This window comes from Lasioglossum baleicum, chromosome 16, assembly GCF_051020765.1.
Source record: "Lasioglossum baleicum chromosome 16, iyLasBale1, whole genome shotgun sequence".
NCBI classification, from domain to species: domain Eukaryota; kingdom Metazoa; phylum Arthropoda; class Insecta; order Hymenoptera; family Halictidae; genus Lasioglossum; species Lasioglossum baleicum.
The window spans coordinates 8,232,837-8,252,181 of record NC_134944.1 but is presented as its reverse complement, the minus strand read 5'-3'; the positions used below and the strand labels follow the sequence as shown (position 1 = coordinate 8,252,181).

General features: G+C 39.1%; 4 protein-coding genes across 8 annotated transcripts; 1 reads left to right on the top strand and 3 right to left on the bottom strand.

Annotated features, from left to right (window-relative positions):
• Positions 1 to 357: 357 nt before the first annotated feature.
• Positions 358 to 5,327, bottom strand: LOC143217115 (venom serine protease Bi-VSP). Of its 3 annotated transcripts, none has more exons than XM_076440913.1 (7): positions 4,214 to 5,327; positions 3,980 to 4,057; positions 2,363 to 2,662; positions 1,823 to 2,122; positions 1,641 to 1,742; positions 894 to 1,045; positions 358 to 817 (listed from the first exon to the last, which is right to left on the bottom strand). In XM_076440913.1, the coding sequence occupies exons 2-7, from the start codon at positions 4,044 to 4,046 to the stop codon at positions 650 to 652; spliced, it is 1,089 nt and encodes a 362-aa protein (XP_076297028.1). In that variant the 5' UTR covers positions 4,047 to 4,057; positions 4,214 to 5,327; the 3' UTR covers positions 358 to 649. The 3 variants fall into 3 exon arrangements, with proteins under 3 accessions (XP_076297028.1, XP_076297027.1, XP_076297026.1); XM_076440912.1 differs by having other exon boundaries at positions 3,980 to 4,062; positions 4,214 to 5,315; XM_076440911.1 differs by lacking the exons at positions 3,980 to 4,057; positions 4,214 to 5,327 and adding an exon at positions 3,188 to 3,901.
• A 1,175-nt stretch (positions 5,328 to 6,502) lies between these two features.
• On the bottom strand, positions 6,503 to 11,359 carry LOC143217109 (bis(5'-adenosyl)-triphosphatase enpp4). Of its 3 annotated transcripts, none has more exons than XM_076440899.1 (9): positions 10,232 to 11,359; positions 9,915 to 10,161; positions 9,737 to 9,835; positions 9,298 to 9,661; positions 9,023 to 9,232; positions 8,502 to 8,756; positions 8,334 to 8,430; positions 7,453 to 7,524; positions 6,503 to 7,310 (listed from the first exon to the last, which is right to left on the bottom strand). In XM_076440899.1, the coding sequence occupies exons 1-9, from the start codon at positions 10,369 to 10,371 to the stop codon at positions 7,217 to 7,219; spliced, it is 1,578 nt and encodes a 525-aa protein (XP_076297014.1). In that variant the 5' UTR covers positions 10,372 to 11,359; the 3' UTR covers positions 6,503 to 7,216. The 3 variants fall into 3 exon arrangements, with proteins under 3 accessions (XP_076297014.1, XP_076297015.1, XP_076297016.1); XM_076440900.1 differs by having other exon boundaries at positions 7,457 to 7,524; positions 10,232 to 11,351; XM_076440901.1 differs by having other exon boundaries at positions 6,503 to 8,167; positions 10,232 to 11,331.
• Positions 11,360 to 11,780: 421 nt separating this feature from the next.
• Positions 11,781 to 17,359, top strand: LOC143217128 (uncharacterized). Its single transcript, XM_076440927.1, has 7 exons — positions 11,781 to 12,085; positions 12,201 to 12,252; positions 12,384 to 12,430; positions 12,516 to 12,549; positions 12,721 to 12,827; positions 13,014 to 13,126; positions 13,197 to 17,359. The coding sequence occupies exons 1-7, from the start codon at positions 12,030 to 12,032 to the stop codon at positions 13,457 to 13,459; spliced, it is 672 nt and encodes a 223-aa protein (XP_076297042.1). The 5' UTR covers positions 11,781 to 12,029; the 3' UTR covers positions 13,460 to 17,359.
• On the bottom strand, positions 16,624 to 19,248 carry LOC143217122 (ubiquitin-conjugating enzyme E2 J1). The gene is made up of 5 exons (XM_076440921.1): positions 18,901 to 19,248; positions 18,346 to 18,551; positions 18,079 to 18,269; positions 17,880 to 17,997; positions 16,624 to 17,685 (listed from the first exon to the last, which is right to left on the bottom strand). Exons 1-5 carry the CDS (start codon positions 18,935 to 18,937, stop codon positions 17,437 to 17,439), a joined length of 801 nt encoding a protein of 266 aa, XP_076297036.1. The 5' UTR covers positions 18,938 to 19,248; the 3' UTR covers positions 16,624 to 17,436.
• Between the last annotated feature and the right edge of the window lie 97 nt (positions 19,249 to 19,345).

Here is a 19,345-nt window from a genome sequence, read left to right as displayed (position 1 = left end):
TCATTGGGCAACTTATTCTTAGGACTCTGAGGAGTCAATCCGGAATGAACGCGCGGTTGATTTAAATATTCTAGGCGGTTCTTTATCAAAATGGCGGATCTTTATGCAAAATTCAAATTTTATAGCTGAATTGCAACAAACTGAAGTGAGGTAGAAATCTATTTTCTTCGTGGAAAGTAGTATAACAGTATTTTTAAATTCTTCTAATGTTTTCACTGTTTCAAATTACACCTCATTTTTGTCATAAGTTCATAAAATCCGCTGTCTGCTAATAATTAGACATTAGATGATTTTAAGAAATGATTAAAAGAAGAAGCATTTTGCATAAGAATCCGCAGTCCAAGAAAAACGACAAAGTAATCTAGTCAATAGTTTATTCCACGACGAAGAGAATTTTGATAGTTGTTAATCAAGAGTCTAGTCGTCAAACGAATGCTTCGTCAACAATTAAAAAACGATGATGCAACAATATGTTACAGATAACGAGCCAACAACAAATAAGAGGATGCGAAAGTATATGAAACAGTTTCCTGTACACCTCAGGCACGATACATTAACAACAATGTTATGTAAGTTCGAATTCTTTTTACATAATACTTGTGAGCAGTTCGTTACTGGAAACAGATCTCGTTCGATTGTTTGAAACAGGTCAGAATCGTTGCATAGCCGAGGTGATGAAGTCGAGGAACTGTGAGACCTTGGCATAAACGCCAGGATATCCTGCCTCTGCGCATTTGTAGCCATAAGAAACGACTCCGATCTGGTAGTAGTGTACTATCGACTTGTCGGGTACTATCAGTGGTCCTCCGCTGTCGCCCTGGTAAACGTTTATTTTTTAAATAACAATCCCAATCGTGAAAACTGGTCGTTGAAATGAATGAATATTTTCTTACTTGGCAGCCGTCCTTGCCACCCTGAACGTATCCAGCACAGAGAACGCGGTCGTCGATCACGGCCTGCGGGAACTTGGAGTATGCTTGTTTGCAGTCTTCGTTCCTGACCACAGGTAGCTGCGTCTCCAGCAGAATCGGTGAAGATGGTCCCCCTGTAGAAACACAGAAAATACAGTTATTCAACGAACTTCATTGCGAATTAGACCACGGGTCTCCATGCGTTTCGAAAATACAAATTTTACTAGCAACCTGCTATTCCGCAGGTTCCAGTAAAGGTTCTCCGATATACAGGCTGATTCTGAGGACTGGGACAAGTTACTGCTCTTTTTAAAGTAAAAATAGAAAAAATGATACAGGAAGAAATTATATGCACCCGCCAGGTGCAATTGCACTTCATTCTTTAATGCTACGTATAAAAGTAGTAACCGAAGGTCATCGAAATATTAATACTTCACGAGATATTTGATATTTTGTGTCGGAGTAAACACGGGGCATTAGTTCCTACAATTCATATCGAGAGTTTAGATACTTCTTGTAGTAAAAATGTACGTTAATAATTTTTTCCTGTATCGTTTCTTTCCATTTTCACTTTGCAGTAACTTGTCCCAGTTCCCAGAATCGCTCTGTATATCTTTCAGTAAAAGAAAGAGATTACACATACATAAATTTGGTAGAAAAATTTGCATAAAGACCAGCAGTCGGTTCTGCAACGACTGTCATTTTGTTTCGTTAACTAATAACACTGACTGGTTGAAATAGCGCCCCATCCGGCGATGAACGGGAACTTCCGGAGGTAATTGCTGCTCCTAAGAGGCTCCTCCACCGGAAGGCAAACTGGATGCACGTGATCTGAGAAATCGATGAGAACGCGTTAACCAAGAACGAAGATTAACAAACACATAATCGATGCAACATCGAGAAGTACTGACCGGAGATTGGCACGTCTTGCGCTAGTCTGAGGACAGCTATGTCGTTGACGAATCCAGAGGTGCTGTACCCAGGGTGTATGATCCGCTCCTCGATCTCGACCTCCACTGGATATGCTCCGTCGTCGTCTCGTAACAAATTCAAGTCCCCTATGCGAACCATGTACAGATCCGTCCTAACTGCACAGTGAGCTGCGGTCAGGACGTGTCTGGCCGATATCAAGGATCCTCCGCAACGCCACAAGGGCTGCGAGGGGTTGCGAGGATTGCGGAACCCTAGGGCTGCGATCCAGGGCCAGGCACCTGGACACAAGCAATCTTTTATAGTATCTCTTCGAGAAGTAGGAAGGAAGATCAGTTGTGGAAATGTTGTAAGTTTACTAGATGTTGATAAAGATGCTGCAGTACCCAGAGATTTCATTGCATTCGTCAATACGAACCAAACATGATTTACGGCATCAATGAATAAAATAAAATAAAGATGCCGCAGCTACAGCTTGTTCGAAACATTTCCAGACTGGTTCCCGGGAGTAGAGGACTTACCAAGCTGCGCAGGGATTCCTCCGACCACTCTGGTGTGGCTGCTGTTGCTAAAGCCGCAGTTTGGCGGTACCAACGGCTCGTACGAGTTTGTCTCTGGAACATCCTTGCCACCTCTAGGATTGGCCGGGCAGCAGACGATCGGGTTGCCATTCTCATTAGCGCAAAGCGACTGTCTCAGATAAGGACCAGCTGCGACTCCTTGCTGTTGCAGCAAGTTTAACAGAGGCGGGCAACTTCGGATGCCGAGGCACTGGCCTGGTTCACTGTTCGGGGTGTTACACTGCAGTCCCTCGACCGAACCTGCCGAAAGAAATCACTGATTTTTAACTCCGTATCATGGCCGATCCTCTCAACCAAGATTTTCAAACCGTACAACACACTCGGAGGAATCTGTCTATGTACAAATGAAATGAGTCACTGTTTTAACGACCAGTTTCTCGACGATTTTGTACATAACTCCTCCATGTTTATTCAATGTTTCAAATGCGAATATTTTAAGTCGGATATTAACCAGATTCCATTTATTCCAGGAATCGGCTGCTGCGAACAGAAAAACACACCGAGGAAATACATTTATGGATTACGTAATCACGCGAGCGGAAGATGAGGATCAGGATCGCGAATTCAGATTAGTAATCGGCACCCGTTATTCGGGTGACGACGGACGTGTCATAGCGCGATTCTGTATAAATATTAAAACGTCGTCCAATGCCGAAAAGTCGGCTGTTACAAAACTTCGATTGAGTAAACTACAATCGAATAGAGTGGTTGATCGTGGGACTGTACGCGACAAAAACTAGAATCTTATCGATCACAACAATGTACCGTCATTCTCAATAATTAGCTCGCAATTAGAGACGAAGTATACACGATCCAGAGCCGTAACACGACTACAATGTATCATTCGGTCCGTTGATGGATTTCAGAAAAATTGTTCGCTATTGTCGCGCGCATAGATAAGTTGTTTAATCTTCCTAGAAGTGTTCAGTACTTGAACCAAATTCCACAGAACCAAGTGTTATCGCGACGCGTGATAGCCCAACCATCGACTCCGATCGACCTCTGACATTAGTCGGAGTAAACGCTCGGTTTTCCCGTTGGTAGGTTCGGACCTTGATTCAATTCGGACAGTTCTGCGTCAGAGTTGCGCAAGATAAAGTTACATGCAGATAACTCAAGGTAAAACCTCGAAAAATTAAATAATTTGGACCAGTGGTCGTCCACCGGGATGATGTCCGAGTCAACTTCGCTTTTCGGTGAATCCCGGCCTCCTCTCGTTCGTCAGAGGCTTTCTTCGAATCGCTAACGCTCTTTCCCAATCGGCTCAGTTTACGTCTTACATAACGTCGTTAAATCACGCATTATTATCTCATCACAAACAACCGGCACTTTGATGAGCTATTGACTACCGCTATACCGATGACATCTTTACACAAAATAGACTTTTCTAGGAATAAGTTGGAACAGAAACTTGGCAGAACCGTAGCCCAGATTTTTCTATGACAATTCGATGGGTAAGTGGGAAAAGATCTGCGCGAAGAAGGTTGCGTGACGGTTCTCGTTGGCATTCGAAGGGCGAGCAAATAAAGTATTAAAGAGGTGAGTTAAGTTGCAAACCTTGAGCAGACACCAGGAGAACGAGTGATTGCAGCACACCGATTAACACCAAGCACGTGGACAACATTTTGGATTGCACTATTCTAAAACAAAGGAGAAAACAGTATACCAATTCGGGACCATTTAATGTCGAAGAAATGCAATGATTTAAAAAGACACCGGCGAGGAGCTGCGGAGTTCGCCGGTGTTTTTCAACGAATCATCACAGAAAAATTGCTTGTCCCGCAAACTTACGATGGCCCAGTGAATTTCGGAAGTTCGACCGATCGATCGAAAGATCCGCCGATCTCCGCTCGTCAAACTGTCAGAGAACTGGGGGGACTAACTTTCACGAACCTTCTGCCGACGCGCTCGGCAGCCAACTGAATGTTCGCGCCAACGGTAGCTTAGTTTTAAGAAAATAATACGAACTCTCGTTAGTCACGTGTGACGCACGCGCGTGGTAATTACTACGCGTATACGAACAGTACTCAGCATCACGAATAGCGTCGATACTTGATGTCATTAATGTAGAGAATTAGCTCGTGCGCATACTGATCTACATTTTTCTCGCGAATTGGCACACTGATCTTTGTGTGGCCTAATTTTGCGCAGCTGCCGATAACGCGGCGCGATTGTCCCATTATTTTTCGATCCATTAGTCCACAATTAGCATATGTAAATACAAAAGCGTTCGCGCAAATGCGAAAAATAATTTATCAAGGCTTGTATCTCATTTACACTGGAATTCCTCTCGGAATTGTTTCTCACCGTCTGTATCGTTAATAATAGTTAGCGCAATTTGCGTCTAACAATAAGTATCGCAACCGCAACAATTTTTACAGCGTCGTGAGATCTTGATCACAGTAGATGATTTTTATCATTTTCTCTCGAGAACATACCGTTTTTCTCAGAGCCGAAGCGTTTTCCAAGATTCTCGTTACCGTGATTCAGAAATCATTGATCGATCGTCGCTTGCGTAAATCATGGCGCGCGGGCACGTGCGTCGAAATTCGTTGGAGACTTCGACGCGCGGTAAGGACGTGTTCTGCTCGGCTAACCGCGGCATTGGAATCATGGGAATCATTCCACTTTTTCGGTATTTCCCCGACGACTGGACGTTCCAGTCATCTCGTCCGAGGTCGGGTCGATTAGCGAGAGCTTCCCGTTATCGCTGATTCAGCCTGTCCGCTGAACTAAATCTGATGATTTTCAGGATTTCACGGGACAGCGACGAGTGGACACGGCACAATGGAGTGGCCGAACAAGGAGAAACGGTTGCGGCCTTAGTCACAATCAAGGTCACTCGAAGGTCGCCCTGTCCTGGGGATCCCATTGAAATAAAGAATCAACCGGACGATCAAACGCTTCCTACCGATTTTCAACACTGGTGACTATACAAAAATAACGAGAATGTGTCTATCAAATATCTTAACCATTTTTTAAAATATTATATTAATAGACAGCGGATCTTTATGCAAAATAAAAGTTTTCTACCCGATTTGCAACAAACTGGAGTGAAATAAACATTTATCTTCTTTCTTAATATGTTTAATATAGGTCGAAGACAATATATAACAGTATTTTAAAATTCCTCTATTGTTTTCACTGTTTTCAATTACACATACTCATTTTTGTCATAAATGCATGAAATCCGATGTCTGATTATTAATTTAATAAATTTGTATCTTCACAATTAATCTCAACAGAAATGTCGTATATCTCTTCTATCTTTCCTGTTGTCACTAGAGCTTCGTTTCGTTTATTTAACGACTCTTTTTCCCAGAATATTTACCGCTATTATACCGGTGAATTTGGAGTTGCCGAGAAACTGCACATACGAGCCGCTGTCGCTAATGATTGATGATCTCGAGCCGTTATCGCGGTTTCCCCGTAAGAACGCACGGATTATTGTTGTTCTTTTCTAACGGTGATTGATTGCGCCGCGGAATTCATTAGCGGTCCGGTCGCTCCCGCGGGTCCTATTGTGATGTACTGATTTTGCTGGTTGATTAGAAGAGATGATGGCCGACTATAACGCTGCGGCGCGATAAGATGCGAAGCTTATTAAATGATTGCATAATTCGACGCCGCTCAAAACGTGCACGACCTCAACCTCGATCCGATGCATCCTTGCTTATAACAAATCAGCGAGGCATCATCTGTCTTTTGAAGTAGATTTCGAATCATTGTTGGCAACAAAATCGAAAAATAATTCGCAGTGCAAAGGGTTAATGGAGTAGACTCCTTTCTAGGATTGCAAGGGTGCGATAATGCAAAGATGGGGGTTTTCAGTAGTCAAAAGTGCTAGATAAAAGATTGACCTAGGCTGCATTCGCCCCCAAATTTCCTATTTTATGCTTCCGAATTACGCTGCCGAAAAACTAAGACTTCCGAGGGCGATTGCGGCCTAGATTGATCTTTCATCTAGTACTTTTAATTACCGAAAGCCCCCATCTTTGCATTATCAGGAAACGAGAAATCCTGGAAACGAGATTCCACCTCGTTAAATATATTGATTGAAATTGAATTGAAAAGAGACGATTGTTAGACTTGCTGTAGCAGCAATTTATTTACATCTGATATATATTTACATACGAATATCTTACAATCGGTGTAGAGTTGTAATAAATTTGCTTGGTCTAGAATGTCATAAATAAGGTGTTGGCAATGTACATGCTGAGCTATTTTACAATCTACATTCTAGAGTAATACTGTGCACATTGATCTCTCGTTCGTCCGTTTCTGTGAATTTTTACCATGAGTATTATTCTAGCATAGCACTTGAAGGATTGAACTGATATTAACGACGTATATAACGACGATACATAAGTGTAAATTCCGTACTCGTTTGGTTTACTATCTATACCGAGTACTTTCGACATATCTGATAAACTGTGGATGTTCATGCATTTTGATCAAGGATCGGCGATTGAACACTATAGACTTGAGAAAACAGCCGCAGTTTTTACCGATGACTATTATGTATTATAATGTCTAGAAGAAATGATAGTTCCTTGGGGGGAAGTATATCGATGGAGATTGATAAAAATCTGCCGTACATCCTATTAGTACAACCTAATACGATTGCATATTTAAGTACACGACTCAGAGAAATTCTTCCGAGGTTATCTACTTTCGTTATCACAGAAGTTACTCTTTCTTTTTATTTCTCTCTCACTCTCGCGCTCTCTTTGTTTCTCATTTATATGTGTTCGAAGGTGTCCACGTGTGGCCGTGAAACGCGTGACTCATATGTCACCTACAATGAAAAAGGGATTTCCTATATTTAATACTCCCTCTACTATTCGTGTGGCATGAAATAATGAATAAATCTCGGAAATTGTTTAATCTGTAAAGAAAAATAAAGAAATCATTAATATCTCAGAGTCCAGACGAACAGTTGTCTGCGAGCAAAAGAAAAGCGAGCCCTCCCCATTGTAAAGTATCAAGCGGAAAGTAAAAGTTTGAGAACATATTTGTTGTAAATTTACTTGCAAGTAGAATTTTGACTATCGTGACTATCATCCCACAGGTACTGTGCTTCCAAATCTTCCAGTATTCTTCTAAAAACAAAAGGTTTCGTTATATGTTGCCTTTCGGCTGTCAGACTTCATGATAGCAAAAAAGAAAAAATCGTGAACAAATTCAAAAATGCCACAGGAAAGCGTCGACTATAAAGAACCCTTCTGCGAAATATTTCTTGCCATATAAATGAGAAATTTCGTTTTGACTTTGATGTTAATTCTAGTTAAAAGACTTTGACCGTAGCTCAATGCGTTAATCGATCGATTTAAAAGCATCGCGTATGTTTTACTTAAGCTATCTACCAATAACTTCCTAATCAAAATTAGCGTAAAAATTGTACACTCCTCTGCAAGTGAGCTCTAAAAGTTTATCTTCGATTACAAGATTAGTGGAGTTAGCATATAATTAATTCAAGATAGAAAAGAAGAAGCTTCTTGTATCGCTATCTTTTAAAGTCTAAAAAAACAAGACTGTATCCGTTGGAAATGAAATCAAGATAATCTTTATTTATTCTTTGCAGCGATGCTATTTTATATGTATTATGTCAGCTTATTTTTTTTTTAAATTCGTTTTGTAACCCATTCGATTTAACTATCATACGTGTAATACGAAATATGTATAGATTTCATCTACTGCTTGTTATCTTTCACATATTATCCATCGGCTAGATAATAATATGTCCTGAAAAAATTAAAACACCATATTACAATTAGTGCATAGCATCTTCCACGAATTGTCTCCCGCGAAAAGTATGAATTTTTATCTTTATCAAGACTATACTTTATCTTTTCTACATCGTTGATCGTAAACGCGGCAAGTAAAATGATTGTTCCGAACAGATACTTACCCGTAACTCCTTGCCTCCAATCGTCGTTTCTTTATATAACACATTATTATTGTTGCGATAATCCCGACCAACGTCATCGAGATAGTGGTGGCTATGGCTTAATTAACAATGAACATTTAATACGATCATTCAAGCTAACGACAATAATTATCGGTAATCGTTACTCACATATCATTCTGTAAGCAATTACTGTTACATCCTCTTGATGCTTTTTAAGGCACTTAGTTAAATGGGACAAAGTGCCATTAACTAAAGGGCACTCTACGTCGAGTATCTTACAAAATAGGGGAAATAAATCTATATTGTCGAAAGGTTCTAGTTTGCATTCCGGTATAAACGCAGGACCTTTCGCAAAGAAGAACGGATGCATCTCCGTCGCCGCGTTGTCGTAGCCGTGCAATCCAAACTCTGAGTCACCGTTTACTATAAATAAACATTGCGCGTACAATATAATATGTATATTAATAATTCGCAGCTATATGTTATCCTTAGACTGCGGATCTTCATGCATTTATGGCTGCCGATAATTTTCAAAAAAGAATTTAGTCAAATTTTGATATATTTCATATCTACAAAGGCCACTACTACTGAAAATAATATCTTATTTGGTTCCCCTCCTTAAAAATCGTCTCGAAAAATTGCAAATTGCATAAACTTCCGTAGTCTAGTTATCCTCCTGCAATGATTACCTGTAATATTGAACCTCTTCTTATAATATTGTATGGTATCAAGGAGATTCTGAAACGCGTATCCCACTTCTGCAATCACGAAAATCGGACCGACACGCGTGTTGTTCCCGTAATGGTATTTCTGAGGAATATCCTCTCTTTTGTAGACCTTGAACGTCATTGTTTTTGTTGCTGCTTTTTTCAATGCCTGATAAATGGCGTCTTCTTTGCCTGAAAGACAGATGCATTTTCTCATCGTTCCTTTATTACTGTATTACTTGAAATAATCGATGTACCAGGATTCGGGAAAATATGCAAGCCCGGCGAATTGCCCACGAATTTGTAGTCAGTACTGTTTATATACTTCGTCAAATCTATTATCCTATCCAGTTTCACGGTCGCCATGCCATGGTCGCTCAAATGAACAACGTTCAAATCGTGCAAATCATGCTGCTCGATCTTATGATGCAAATATTTAGTTAGGTTGTCTAATTTCCGCAGAATATTATCAAATACGGGACTATTTATCCCGACGATATGACCGTGGTAATCTGGCTCTTCGATGTATAATACAGCAAAGTTTATCGGATGTATAGGATGGACGAACCACGATATCAAAGTGTCTATTCTCTCTTCCCAAGGTATGGTCTCGTTGAAGTTCTAAACAAAGATAAGAGATTAGAAAACGATTGCAGCTCATCTTTCTGTCTTTCGATAATTTAGGAGCGAGGGTACTTGTGAAAATGTAGGTGAAACTCCTTGGTATTCGAAGACTCCGCCAGGCCACATCATCGCACCGCTTCTCCTTTGTGCTCCTGCTTTCTCGTTTATCGTCTACCAGAAATAACGACGGATAAATAAAAATTGTACAAGAAGCAAGGACACAGGTAATATTTTCATTATATTTACATACCCATATGGGAAGCACTCCATTGTTGTAATGATATAAATTATAAGAAAATTTAGTTGTGTTCCCTGAAACAGGATCATAGTATTCGCTGTCCACAACGCCGTGCGATTCGGCATACAATCCTGTGGCCATGGAATGGTGATTGGGGAAAGTTTTTGTGACGAAGATGTTCCTTATATAATCGGCATGAGTGCTTTCATGTTTTAATTTGTTCATGAATGGCGTTAAGTTCCTATTGAAGTAGTCATATCTGCGAAGAGGAAGCGAGATTAGTTTGGATATCTGGTTTCCGATGATTACAGAACTTAGGAAGGTCTTACCTGAAGGCATCGTAAGATACGACCAATAATTTCGGATGTTGCGATATCAACAATCCGTGTCTGGCATTAAGTAAAATAATAAATATCAAGGTAAATGTTGTTGCAGAATTCATGACCGAGAACTGTCTTCCAATATACATGTCGGTGATTCGACGACGAACGATGTCGTTCTGTTTAAAGGACAGTTATTGCACGATTTTTCCCATGGTTGTAAAATTTTCGCGAGTTGCGTTTCATTTGTGTTTGCGAAATAAAACCGTCTTTGTGACAGCCGATAACTTTTGACAGACAATTTATTCGTTTCCGGTTATCTGAGATTCGCTCCCCTAAACAATACTTATCGCGTCACGCGCGTCCACGTATTTCTGTCGGTCACGTTTCGAACAAATTCAACCAAATCGCACAGCGCACAGTTTTCCAGCTGTTAGTCCGACATGATAAGAACGGGAAACGTCTGCCAATCCTTCTCTAATACCATTTGCCAAGTGTTCAGCTATCCCTCATGAACCATAGAATTAAAGAGAAATGATAACAACACTTTCGAGTGCGCGAGTCCCGGAATTTCCATACATATACGAAACTGCGGGCGTGTCTAACGTATCAATTAGAGAACAATTCGATAAAAGAAACATGTATCTATAGAATTTCAAAGTTGACGTATGTATCTCCTTATCAACGGGTCCAATTCCTCGAATGATAACCGGATTCGACTATCTAACATAGTCGGAGGTCAACTATCGCGACTTTCCATATAAATTATTCGGCAATGACTGGAACGTGTATTTAGTCCGTTCTCCCTGCAAAAACCATATCGACGTTCAAACGATTTTGTTCGTGAAATGTATACACAACTTCGAACAGCTTTTCATTTAAAAATATCTCGCAAACGTGCATTATGAATATCAGAAACGCAGCCGTTCCCAAATGAGAACGTTGGACACTAGAATTTAGAGTAATCGAATGATCATAATTGAAATTGGAAAACTGTTTTTCAATAGGTTAAAAAAAAGAAGATTGTAATGAATTTGCAACGCGGAAGAAAATATATGAATGTATGCGTGCGTAATTTCTTTTCGTGACGCAAACTTGCGGCGTGCATGTGCGATAGTGGAGGAATATCGATAGACAATTGTCGATAGGGGTGATTGTTGATAGTTATCGATAGTTCTTCGTCACTGCGTGCAGTGCCTTAGACCATATAATACTTATAGACCCGCTAAACCCGGCATAGTTACGTATAGGATATGTATAGAATGCAGTGTTCTAAGATAATGGAGTATCTGGTGCCCACAAGCACGTCACAAGATACCTCAAAATGGTGGATAGCGATATATAAGCTGATATTATAAAGTAAAAATGAACGAGTAATAAAGTAAAATATATATTACAGTTACAGCGACGCGATTCCTCCTTCCCATCTAGCTTCGTGGTACTGCGACTTCTCCACAAACTATAGCATTTTGCCCACAACCGTCATCTGATAGATGATGTAATCTTGGAACAAGGCATGTTATCTGAAGCCAGGTCTATAAGTATGTATGGTCTATGGTCGCAAAGCGAGAGTGAACAAGAACAAGGAGTGCACGCGATGCACGATGCACTGATGCACTGAGCACTGTGCAACTGACAGCCGCTGCCGCTGGTATACGAAAGCGATGAGCGTTTGATATCCGCTCACCGCTGACTGAAGGCCCGCCCTTCTTTCCTATTATCCTTCATTCACCACGTGGAATTAAATACTGATCTCTGAACGCCTATATCAGTTAGATGACGGCGATACGCCGTGTGTTAACAGGTCATGGGGGCCTGTTTCGGCCGCTGTATCTCCAAAGTTACAGACTCCTTATCGTACAGGTTAGATATCCGCATTTCACGTAAAACGTTGAACGAACAAACATTTTCTGAGAAACGATACTCGATTTCTCCTCTTCCATGCACTCTCATGACATAGAACTTCTTCGAATTCAAGGTTTTACCAAAGGCACACCAGCATGTCCTTCCAAGGAGACGAACAAGTTGAGGTACGAAGCATTTCAAATAATGTACACTGTATATAACATATACCATAATTGTACACAACATATGTTCTCTCGTAGATTATAATAATGTATGCTGTACATAATGCATGCTACTAATGTATGTTCTCTTGTAGTTTATAGATGACAAAGGAGATGCAGATCAATCTAGAGGATCAAAAACGTAAGGAACTGCGCTTAGCTGTAGGGCAATGTCACATTTTTTAATTGTATTAATTGTACGCTTCATTGTTATGCTTCCCGGATAGCCTGTTATCGTTTCTCTCCTTAAAAAAATTCAAGGTAATTGAATTAGACTATCAGCATTTTTTCGTAATATACTCACTGTTGTAATAAGTGAGGTACACTCACTATTAATGTTAATCCAGATTTCTATCGCTGCAGTTAAGCCGGCGTATGTTTATACTTCGATTTGCCAAGAATCATTTAATGGCCTGTTTAATATGTTTGTAGAAAAAAAATGGGGCCCCTGTAACGTTGGAATTGTTAGAAGATAGCGGTTGGGCGAAGGGAACTAAGAAATACACCAGGTTACAATCAAGAAATAATGCTTCGACAAGGTATACTTATCGAGAGGATTATATATGGCAGCGATGAGCAACCAGTGGACCACGGTGGGCCAAAAGTAACAACAATGTATCGAAAATCGTGGATGAAGGCCTGCAGGCCACTGGTTGCTCATCACCGTTGTACAGAACATGTATGTGATGCAAGATACAAATTTTGTTGATTAACGATCTCTTTAGTTCTGGACTCGACACTCCGCTTCAAATTCTCGATGCAAGGACATTGATGAAACAACAAGCATGTGTCTCTTCTACTCCTGGGTCTTCGTTGGACTTGGAATGGGAGCACGAAGGTAAAAGGATCACTTAGAAGAAAGCAATAAGAGAGACAGTGAAATCTAATATGTAAAGATACAATTGTAGGTTTGCCCCTACCGGTTGTGGATGACGAGAACGTCGAAAGCAACGACGGCTCCATAACTCAAACATCGGTACACAATAGTCAACCCTCTAGCTTGACGGCATCTCCTTGGTCTAGAGTGTCCACGCCAAATAGTTTAGAATGGGATCCTGTCGAAGCAGACATGGTATGCGTCGATTTAGAGACTGAGCAGCTTTTGACTGAGATAGAAAGATTAACAGACAGAGCGTTGAAAGAGACGGGCGACTGGAGTGGCACCAGGTGATAAATAATGTAATTATATAATTACACAGGATTGTTTGTATTTTTGTATTATATAGAGAAAGGGTGCACACAGTGGAGTTTCAAACGGAAAAGACAAAGAGATACGGAAGATTTTTAGAGAGTGAAAAGAGAATTCTACTGTTTCGTAGTGCCGAAATAATATAAAAGTATATTTATATTGTTTCAAGCGACGTATACGTACTTGTATAAGTCGACAGAGTTCAGAGGGAATTTTATTATTAACGGGAAACGCAATGCAAATGATTCAACTAAGAAAACCAAGTGATTTTTTATATTGTTGCGTTTGTACATAACTGTATTATAATCCTTTTTTCTTTTTTCGTTTTGTTACCATGCAATTATTGCATTTACAGTTTTTATTCTTATTTTGTACGACTTCCGCCGGACAATAACTTTTCTTCCTATTCAAAGGTTTCATGTTCTTTTATATCGTATATTGATTTTACTATAATTCTCTGCATTGCGAGCACGTCATTGATCTCATCTTTCTTTTATACAGACATTCTTCTATAGTATCGTAGAATTTACTTCGATCTTTTGAAGCACGCGTGTCTAAGAAACGCGATCTTTTCATTCTTTCGTATCGAACGAGTTTCCTATGAATAATAGTACATATTAGAGACAAGTCGAAGAACTTCGTGCTTCAAACGGTTAAAGAATGCATATAATGTATGCGACAGAGAAATGAATCTTTACGTTTAACGAAGTCTATTATTCACGGTTTAGCTTAGATAGGAAAAAAAGAGGGGAAGGAATTAAAGGCAGAGGTAAAAATTGAAATGCATCAGGTGCTATTAATGCAATATATTTTTCGCGATCAAAAATTGAACGCGGCTTATTCCGGAAACAATTTATTTCGGAGCGTAGCGTATGTTAAATTAACCATATTTTATACGAGAACGAGGGCTGTCTCATAGTCTTTTAAAATAGTCTAGTCACAGTGAAATCTCGCGAGTCTCTGGAAGATTGGAATGTGGGAAGGGAATAAATAAAGGTGGTGCTGATGAAATATTAATGTTGATACGTGTTTGCGTGTACAAAACCTGTTTCTACTGTGGTTAAATTATAAACTAATTAGATTACAATATTAGATAGACCGTCGATCTATATTGACACGAATGAATTTTTAAAAAAAAGAACCGAAACGTAGGCTGCCTTACAATCAGGGATCGTAACTGCTGTTTAATCCAAAGCGATTATATAATTTCCTAATAGAAATTATTGTCTCCCTTTACGGAGATCATCATTAATTACTTGTACCCTGGCTTTAAAATTCGTCTGATATGAATTAAAGTTAAGATCCCTGTTTACAATAGAGGAAAATGAATATTAAAATTCGTAACTGCTAAACACACCGCGTTAAATATTAATTGCATTATATTCGCCGCGGGTATGCTCCGTTATAATTGCATAATTAAATTTAAGATGTTTAGCTTGCGACTAATTTTATGAACAAATCAAAATGTATGCAACAATAGCGCAGTTTGTAGTAACGTTAACAATAACGAGAAATAATATTAATAATAAGAACGATGCGACGCGATGCGGTATGTTAACGACGCAGTGCCATGTCTATGTTTGCACTCGATGGATTTCGCCTCTCATAATTAATTTATTACGTCGACCTCGGAAGGACAAGGCATTTACCTTGAACTGCATAAATGAACGCACAGAGGAGTATCGTTTCTTCAAAATGTGTGTGGCTTAACATTGAGAACAACTTTGAACGTACTGTTTAGTATATCGGGAAGATTAAAAAGGTGCTTCTAACAACATAAAAGAAGATATATATATGTGTATAATTGAAATGATTGACGCGACGTTTATACTAGAGTTGATACGTTGACGAGTCTAATATTATAAATAAACTCCGGATGTTTACGCAAAATAAAAAGTTTGTGTATCGATTGCAAGACGCAGGAGGTACATATAAATTTATATTCCTCATTAATAATTTTAATGTGATGAAAATAAAATATTAATATTCTTAGTCTTTTAATATTTTCAATGTTTTAAATTGCACTTGCTCATTTTTGTTATAAATGCATCAAATCCGGAGTCTAATTATAAATTTTAAATAGCATTCGAATTTACGGAACTGAGTTTAGAAGAAAGAATTGCATCTTCGTAATTTTTCTCCAAATAAGTTGCATACAGAATATTTGCGAAACGTTCCGATTAATTCTATTGATTGTAATTCGATAGCGAGTATTCATGTCAAAACAAGAGTGTTTTCCGCTTCTACAAAATTTTAAGTGCTCTAAGATAATAGGGACCAAAAAGTGTTTTCAGTATTAAGTCTTCTCGTGGCTAATATTTTATGCCAAAATATTCTTATAGTATGCTTTGTACGAGTTGTATTTATGTGTGTTATTTCACTAGCTTCGCTCATTAGCTATATTCTTCATTAATTTCAGTACACGATTGCATCGTTGTACAAGTAATTGGGATCGTGAGGATAATTGAAGATGATCGTGTCGATTTTGAAATTGTAAACAAAATTTATCATTGTTGGCTTTAAGAATACCTTTATCTGCGCCTAGTATTAATAATCGAAATGATATTATTTATATATATTTTATGTACGAACATTTCACTGTCACTGTGAGTTCGCAATGTGTAAGGAAAAAGCAACACTATGCATCATTTGCTTGTGCATTAAATACACTTATTATCATTGTATTAATATTCTCTTATTTATTATGGAATATTCGGGAATAGCATATCATCGATCGACTTCATACAGGTAGAAACAAAATTACACGCGAATGAAGTTATTACACGTGTAACTATTAACAGTAGGTGTCATAAACAACTATATTTATATGCTTTAGTAAATAGTTACTTTAATTATGTACACGCGAGAACCGATAAAAGAAGAAAATTACTTTGTATCCAAGTAACCGTGTATCTTTAATCAACTACACGTACGTGTTTACCGGAAATGAGTCACAAAAGGACAGAATAATGCACGAGTACAATTGACTGGCACTCCATATGGTTCCATAAAGTGATATCGAGTTTTGCAGTTGCTTGTATAACGTTTCCTTGTTTCAACAAATTAACGAATAACATCAGTATGAAATCAAGAGGTACATTCAAACAATAGAATTGCTGGTATCGCATTTGTACTACAAATACACGTATTTTTTCAACTTGTGTATTTTTTTTTTACTTTTCATGTGCACAGTTTCGTGAAATACAACATAATAGCTCGTGTAACTTATCTTAAATTTGTAGAAGTTATATACAGTATTCGCCTAACATACAAATTATCTACATTTATATAAACAGTAGGAGAAAAAGAAAACGCGTGGAACTCGAACTGAAAATCGCAGTAACATTTGTAGGATTGGAACATATATTCTGACGAAGATTTCCATTTCATGATCAAAATCGTATTTGGCAAACATTTTTTTACAAACGTAACATGATCTCGTATCTCCATGGAACAAAGTAAAAGAGTATTATAAAATCATCGGCGTACAATTGAAGTATGCATACGTATATGAAGTGTATGCGTAAATGCAAAATAGCTCTTTCTTTTAATACAAATAAGGATTACTATTCGAAATATAGAATATTCATCCGAATACTAAAAGAATCTCGAAGACAAGTAAATATACGGCCAATGAAAACATGTAAACGTCGCAAACCAACAATTTTCGAATTTCGTTTCGTATCGATCTGAACGCGGCCAGCGAAAACGAAATTAACTTCTTTTCGATTTAGGTTCTTCATAGCAATTGAGTAGATATGTACTAAGGTGGATATATCGGTGCAGTCGCGTGTGTCTCTGCCATATATTGTGTTTTTATGGTAACCAGATTATCTCTAGCATGTATAAATCTGTCACATGTTACTAAGTTTAAAAATGCTATCCATAAAATGTATATAAAATTTACTTCGTCTTGTTAACATACTTACAAGTATAACTTTTGTTACATTTCGAATAATTTAAACAAGAAATAGTCGCCGCAAAACAAGGAGAATTATTGCCGACACTAGCGAAGCGATCAAAATACTCCAGAACAAATCGTTAGAAGACGGGATTGTCTCTACTTGTTGATTTACTATTACGTCGGGTTGTTGTCGATCCTGATTCTCGGTGGGAGTTGATTCGACGTTACGTTGCCTGAGCTCGTTTTCCGAAGTGCCGTCTGCGTTGGCCGCCAAACTCGCTTCCGACGAGGGCGAATCATCAGCCTAGAATCATCGAGCACTCTCAGAGAACATTCGTTAAATTGCATTATTTTCTGAGCCTTTCGAATGTTGTTTCCACGAATTTTTTCTGGTAAATACGTAAATGCTATACTTCGAAGCTCAATTAATGCATAAACTCAAATGCGGCGTTTCTCCTTACAACCACAGAAATTGCAGAAGCTTTACATAAAGTTTACCTTCAACGCAATTGTATCTAACATTGTCCGTTCCTCCTCGGTGATGGGCCTTTTAGCTTTTGTCTTCGACAATAAATCAACCACCTTTCCGCAAGTATCGCATTGCCAATGCACAGACCTGCAACAATGTAACACGCTCGGTAAATACTACAACAGACCCGCAGCTTCTTCCGTTCCTCCAGAAATAAACCTGTATTACTTTTTCGCGAGTTTCTGCCTCTCTTCTTTACTGAAGTCTAAGGAACCGATCATCTTGTTTCCCGGTGTCGGCATAAACGCGATTAGAGCGAGTAGGGCTGTTCTGATGCTCCAAGAGGGCTGCCACATTTCCGGATGGTATCCAGAGATACTCAGACATAACTTCTTGTTGATCTCGAAACGGCCGTTAGGCTGGAATTCGTTAGAATCATATTAGCAAAACCATCGAAGACGAATAAACCATCTTGTTGAAATTAAAATTACCCACTGTTAATAATATAATGTTGGGTGGTTTCATGGGGTACTCGGGTGGCAACAGAATTCTGCCATGGTAGATGCCACCCTCGAAGTCTGACGACGGAGGTCCTTGCACCGTGAAATGCCATTCGAACAGATTATCCTCTAGAGGGGAAGCACAATACTCTTCGGTTGCCTCGTGCAGCTCTTGGGCTTCTTTCATTAATCTTTTCACAGCTGGAATTTCAATATTCGGTTAGAATGTGCATTTAATAAAATGAATATTTCGAGTTATAATATTTACGAATGAAAATTCGGTCGCTGAAGCGTTCATACACAGATACGTTGCTATAAACGTGTTGCAAACAGGATCGAGCCGAGTGGAATTGAGCAAGGACATTTTTTTATGGAGCGTCGAGGACATTTTCGACGACACGTATCGAAAGATAAGAATGTTAGGCTACGCGAAATTCCACCGAACGAGAAAAACGAAAGGCATAAAGTACTAGAAAAATCGGTTCGTCTGAATCGTATAATTCGATTGATATAATTGAATACTGGATTGGACTTATCGTTGTAGACTCACCGGGACTTTTGACGTTGTATTTCCCTTCGAATGACATTTTTGGGAGTTCGACTCGGCACCGTAGGTTAAAAAGCTGTCGTAAAAATAGTACTGCTATCTGTCTTGTGTCAGATGACTTCGTTGTACTGACGTAGCCAGTCGATTTTGTGCATTCTTCACATTTTTCTCATCACCATCGTAGCCTGATCATCCGAAACGGAATAATGCAACCGCTGTCCCAATGTAACGACTACCAATGTTAATTTTGACGTGGCCAAATAGGAGCGGCGGCTCATGAATCGCGCAAAAAATAACGTGAAAGTGGCCGTGTTTATCGTGTGCACGCGTGCGCGCACAGCTTGATCCCGGCCTCTGGAAGTCTGGAATCTGGAAGTTCGCTTGGAAATTGCATCGAAAATTGCAGTTGCGTATCCCATCAAACCATTCGGGAATTATCGTCGCAAAC

Bases quoted from the DNA above. Each gene is read 5' to 3' on its own strand.
- LOC143217115 (XM_076440911.1), bottom strand. From the start codon at position 3,266: ATGATACATTGTAGTCGTGTTACGGCTCTGGATCGTGTATACTTCGTC. The intron at 2,663-3,187 runs GTACATTGTTGT...TTCTTTCGGCAG, and splicing joins GCTAATTATTGAGAATGACG to GTTCGGTCGAGGGACTGCAG. The intron at 818-893 runs GTAAGAAAATAT...AACGTTTACCAG, and splicing joins GTGGCAAGGACGGCTGCCAA to GGCGACAGCGGAGGACCACT.
- LOC143217109 (XM_076440899.1), bottom strand. From the start codon at position 10,371: ATGTATATTGGAAGACAGTTCTCGGTCATGAATTCTGCAACAACATTT. The intron at 8,757-9,022 runs GTAATCATTGCA...GTTTATTTATAG, and splicing joins GAAGAGGTTCAATATTACAG to TAAACGGTGACTCAGAGTTT. The intron at 8,431-8,501 runs GTGAGTAACGAT...TTGTTAATTAAG, and splicing joins AATTGCTTACAGAATGATAT to CCATAGCCACCACTATCTCG.
- LOC143217128 (XM_076440927.1), top strand. From the start codon at position 12,030: ATGGGGGCCTGTTTCGGCCGCTGTATCTCCAAAGTTACAGACTCCTTA. The intron at 12,253-12,383 runs GTACGAAGCATT...GTTCTCTTGTAG, and splicing joins AAGGAGACGAACAAGTTGAG to TTTATAGATGACAAAGGAGA. The intron at 12,431-12,515 runs GTAAGGAACTGC...CTTCCCGGATAG, and splicing joins CAATCTAGAGGATCAAAAAC to CCTGTTATCGTTTCTCTCCT.
- LOC143217122 (XM_076440921.1), bottom strand. From the start codon at position 18,937: ATGTCATTCGAAGGGAAATACAACGTCAAAAGTCCCG. The intron at 17,998-18,078 runs GTAATACAGGTT...ACATTGTTGCAG, and splicing joins AGGCAGAAACTCGCGAAAAA to GTCTGTGCATTGGCAATGCG. The intron at 17,686-17,879 runs GTAAACTTTATG...CGATGATTCTAG, and splicing joins TAGATACAATTGCGTTGAAG to GCTGATGATTCGCCCTCGTC.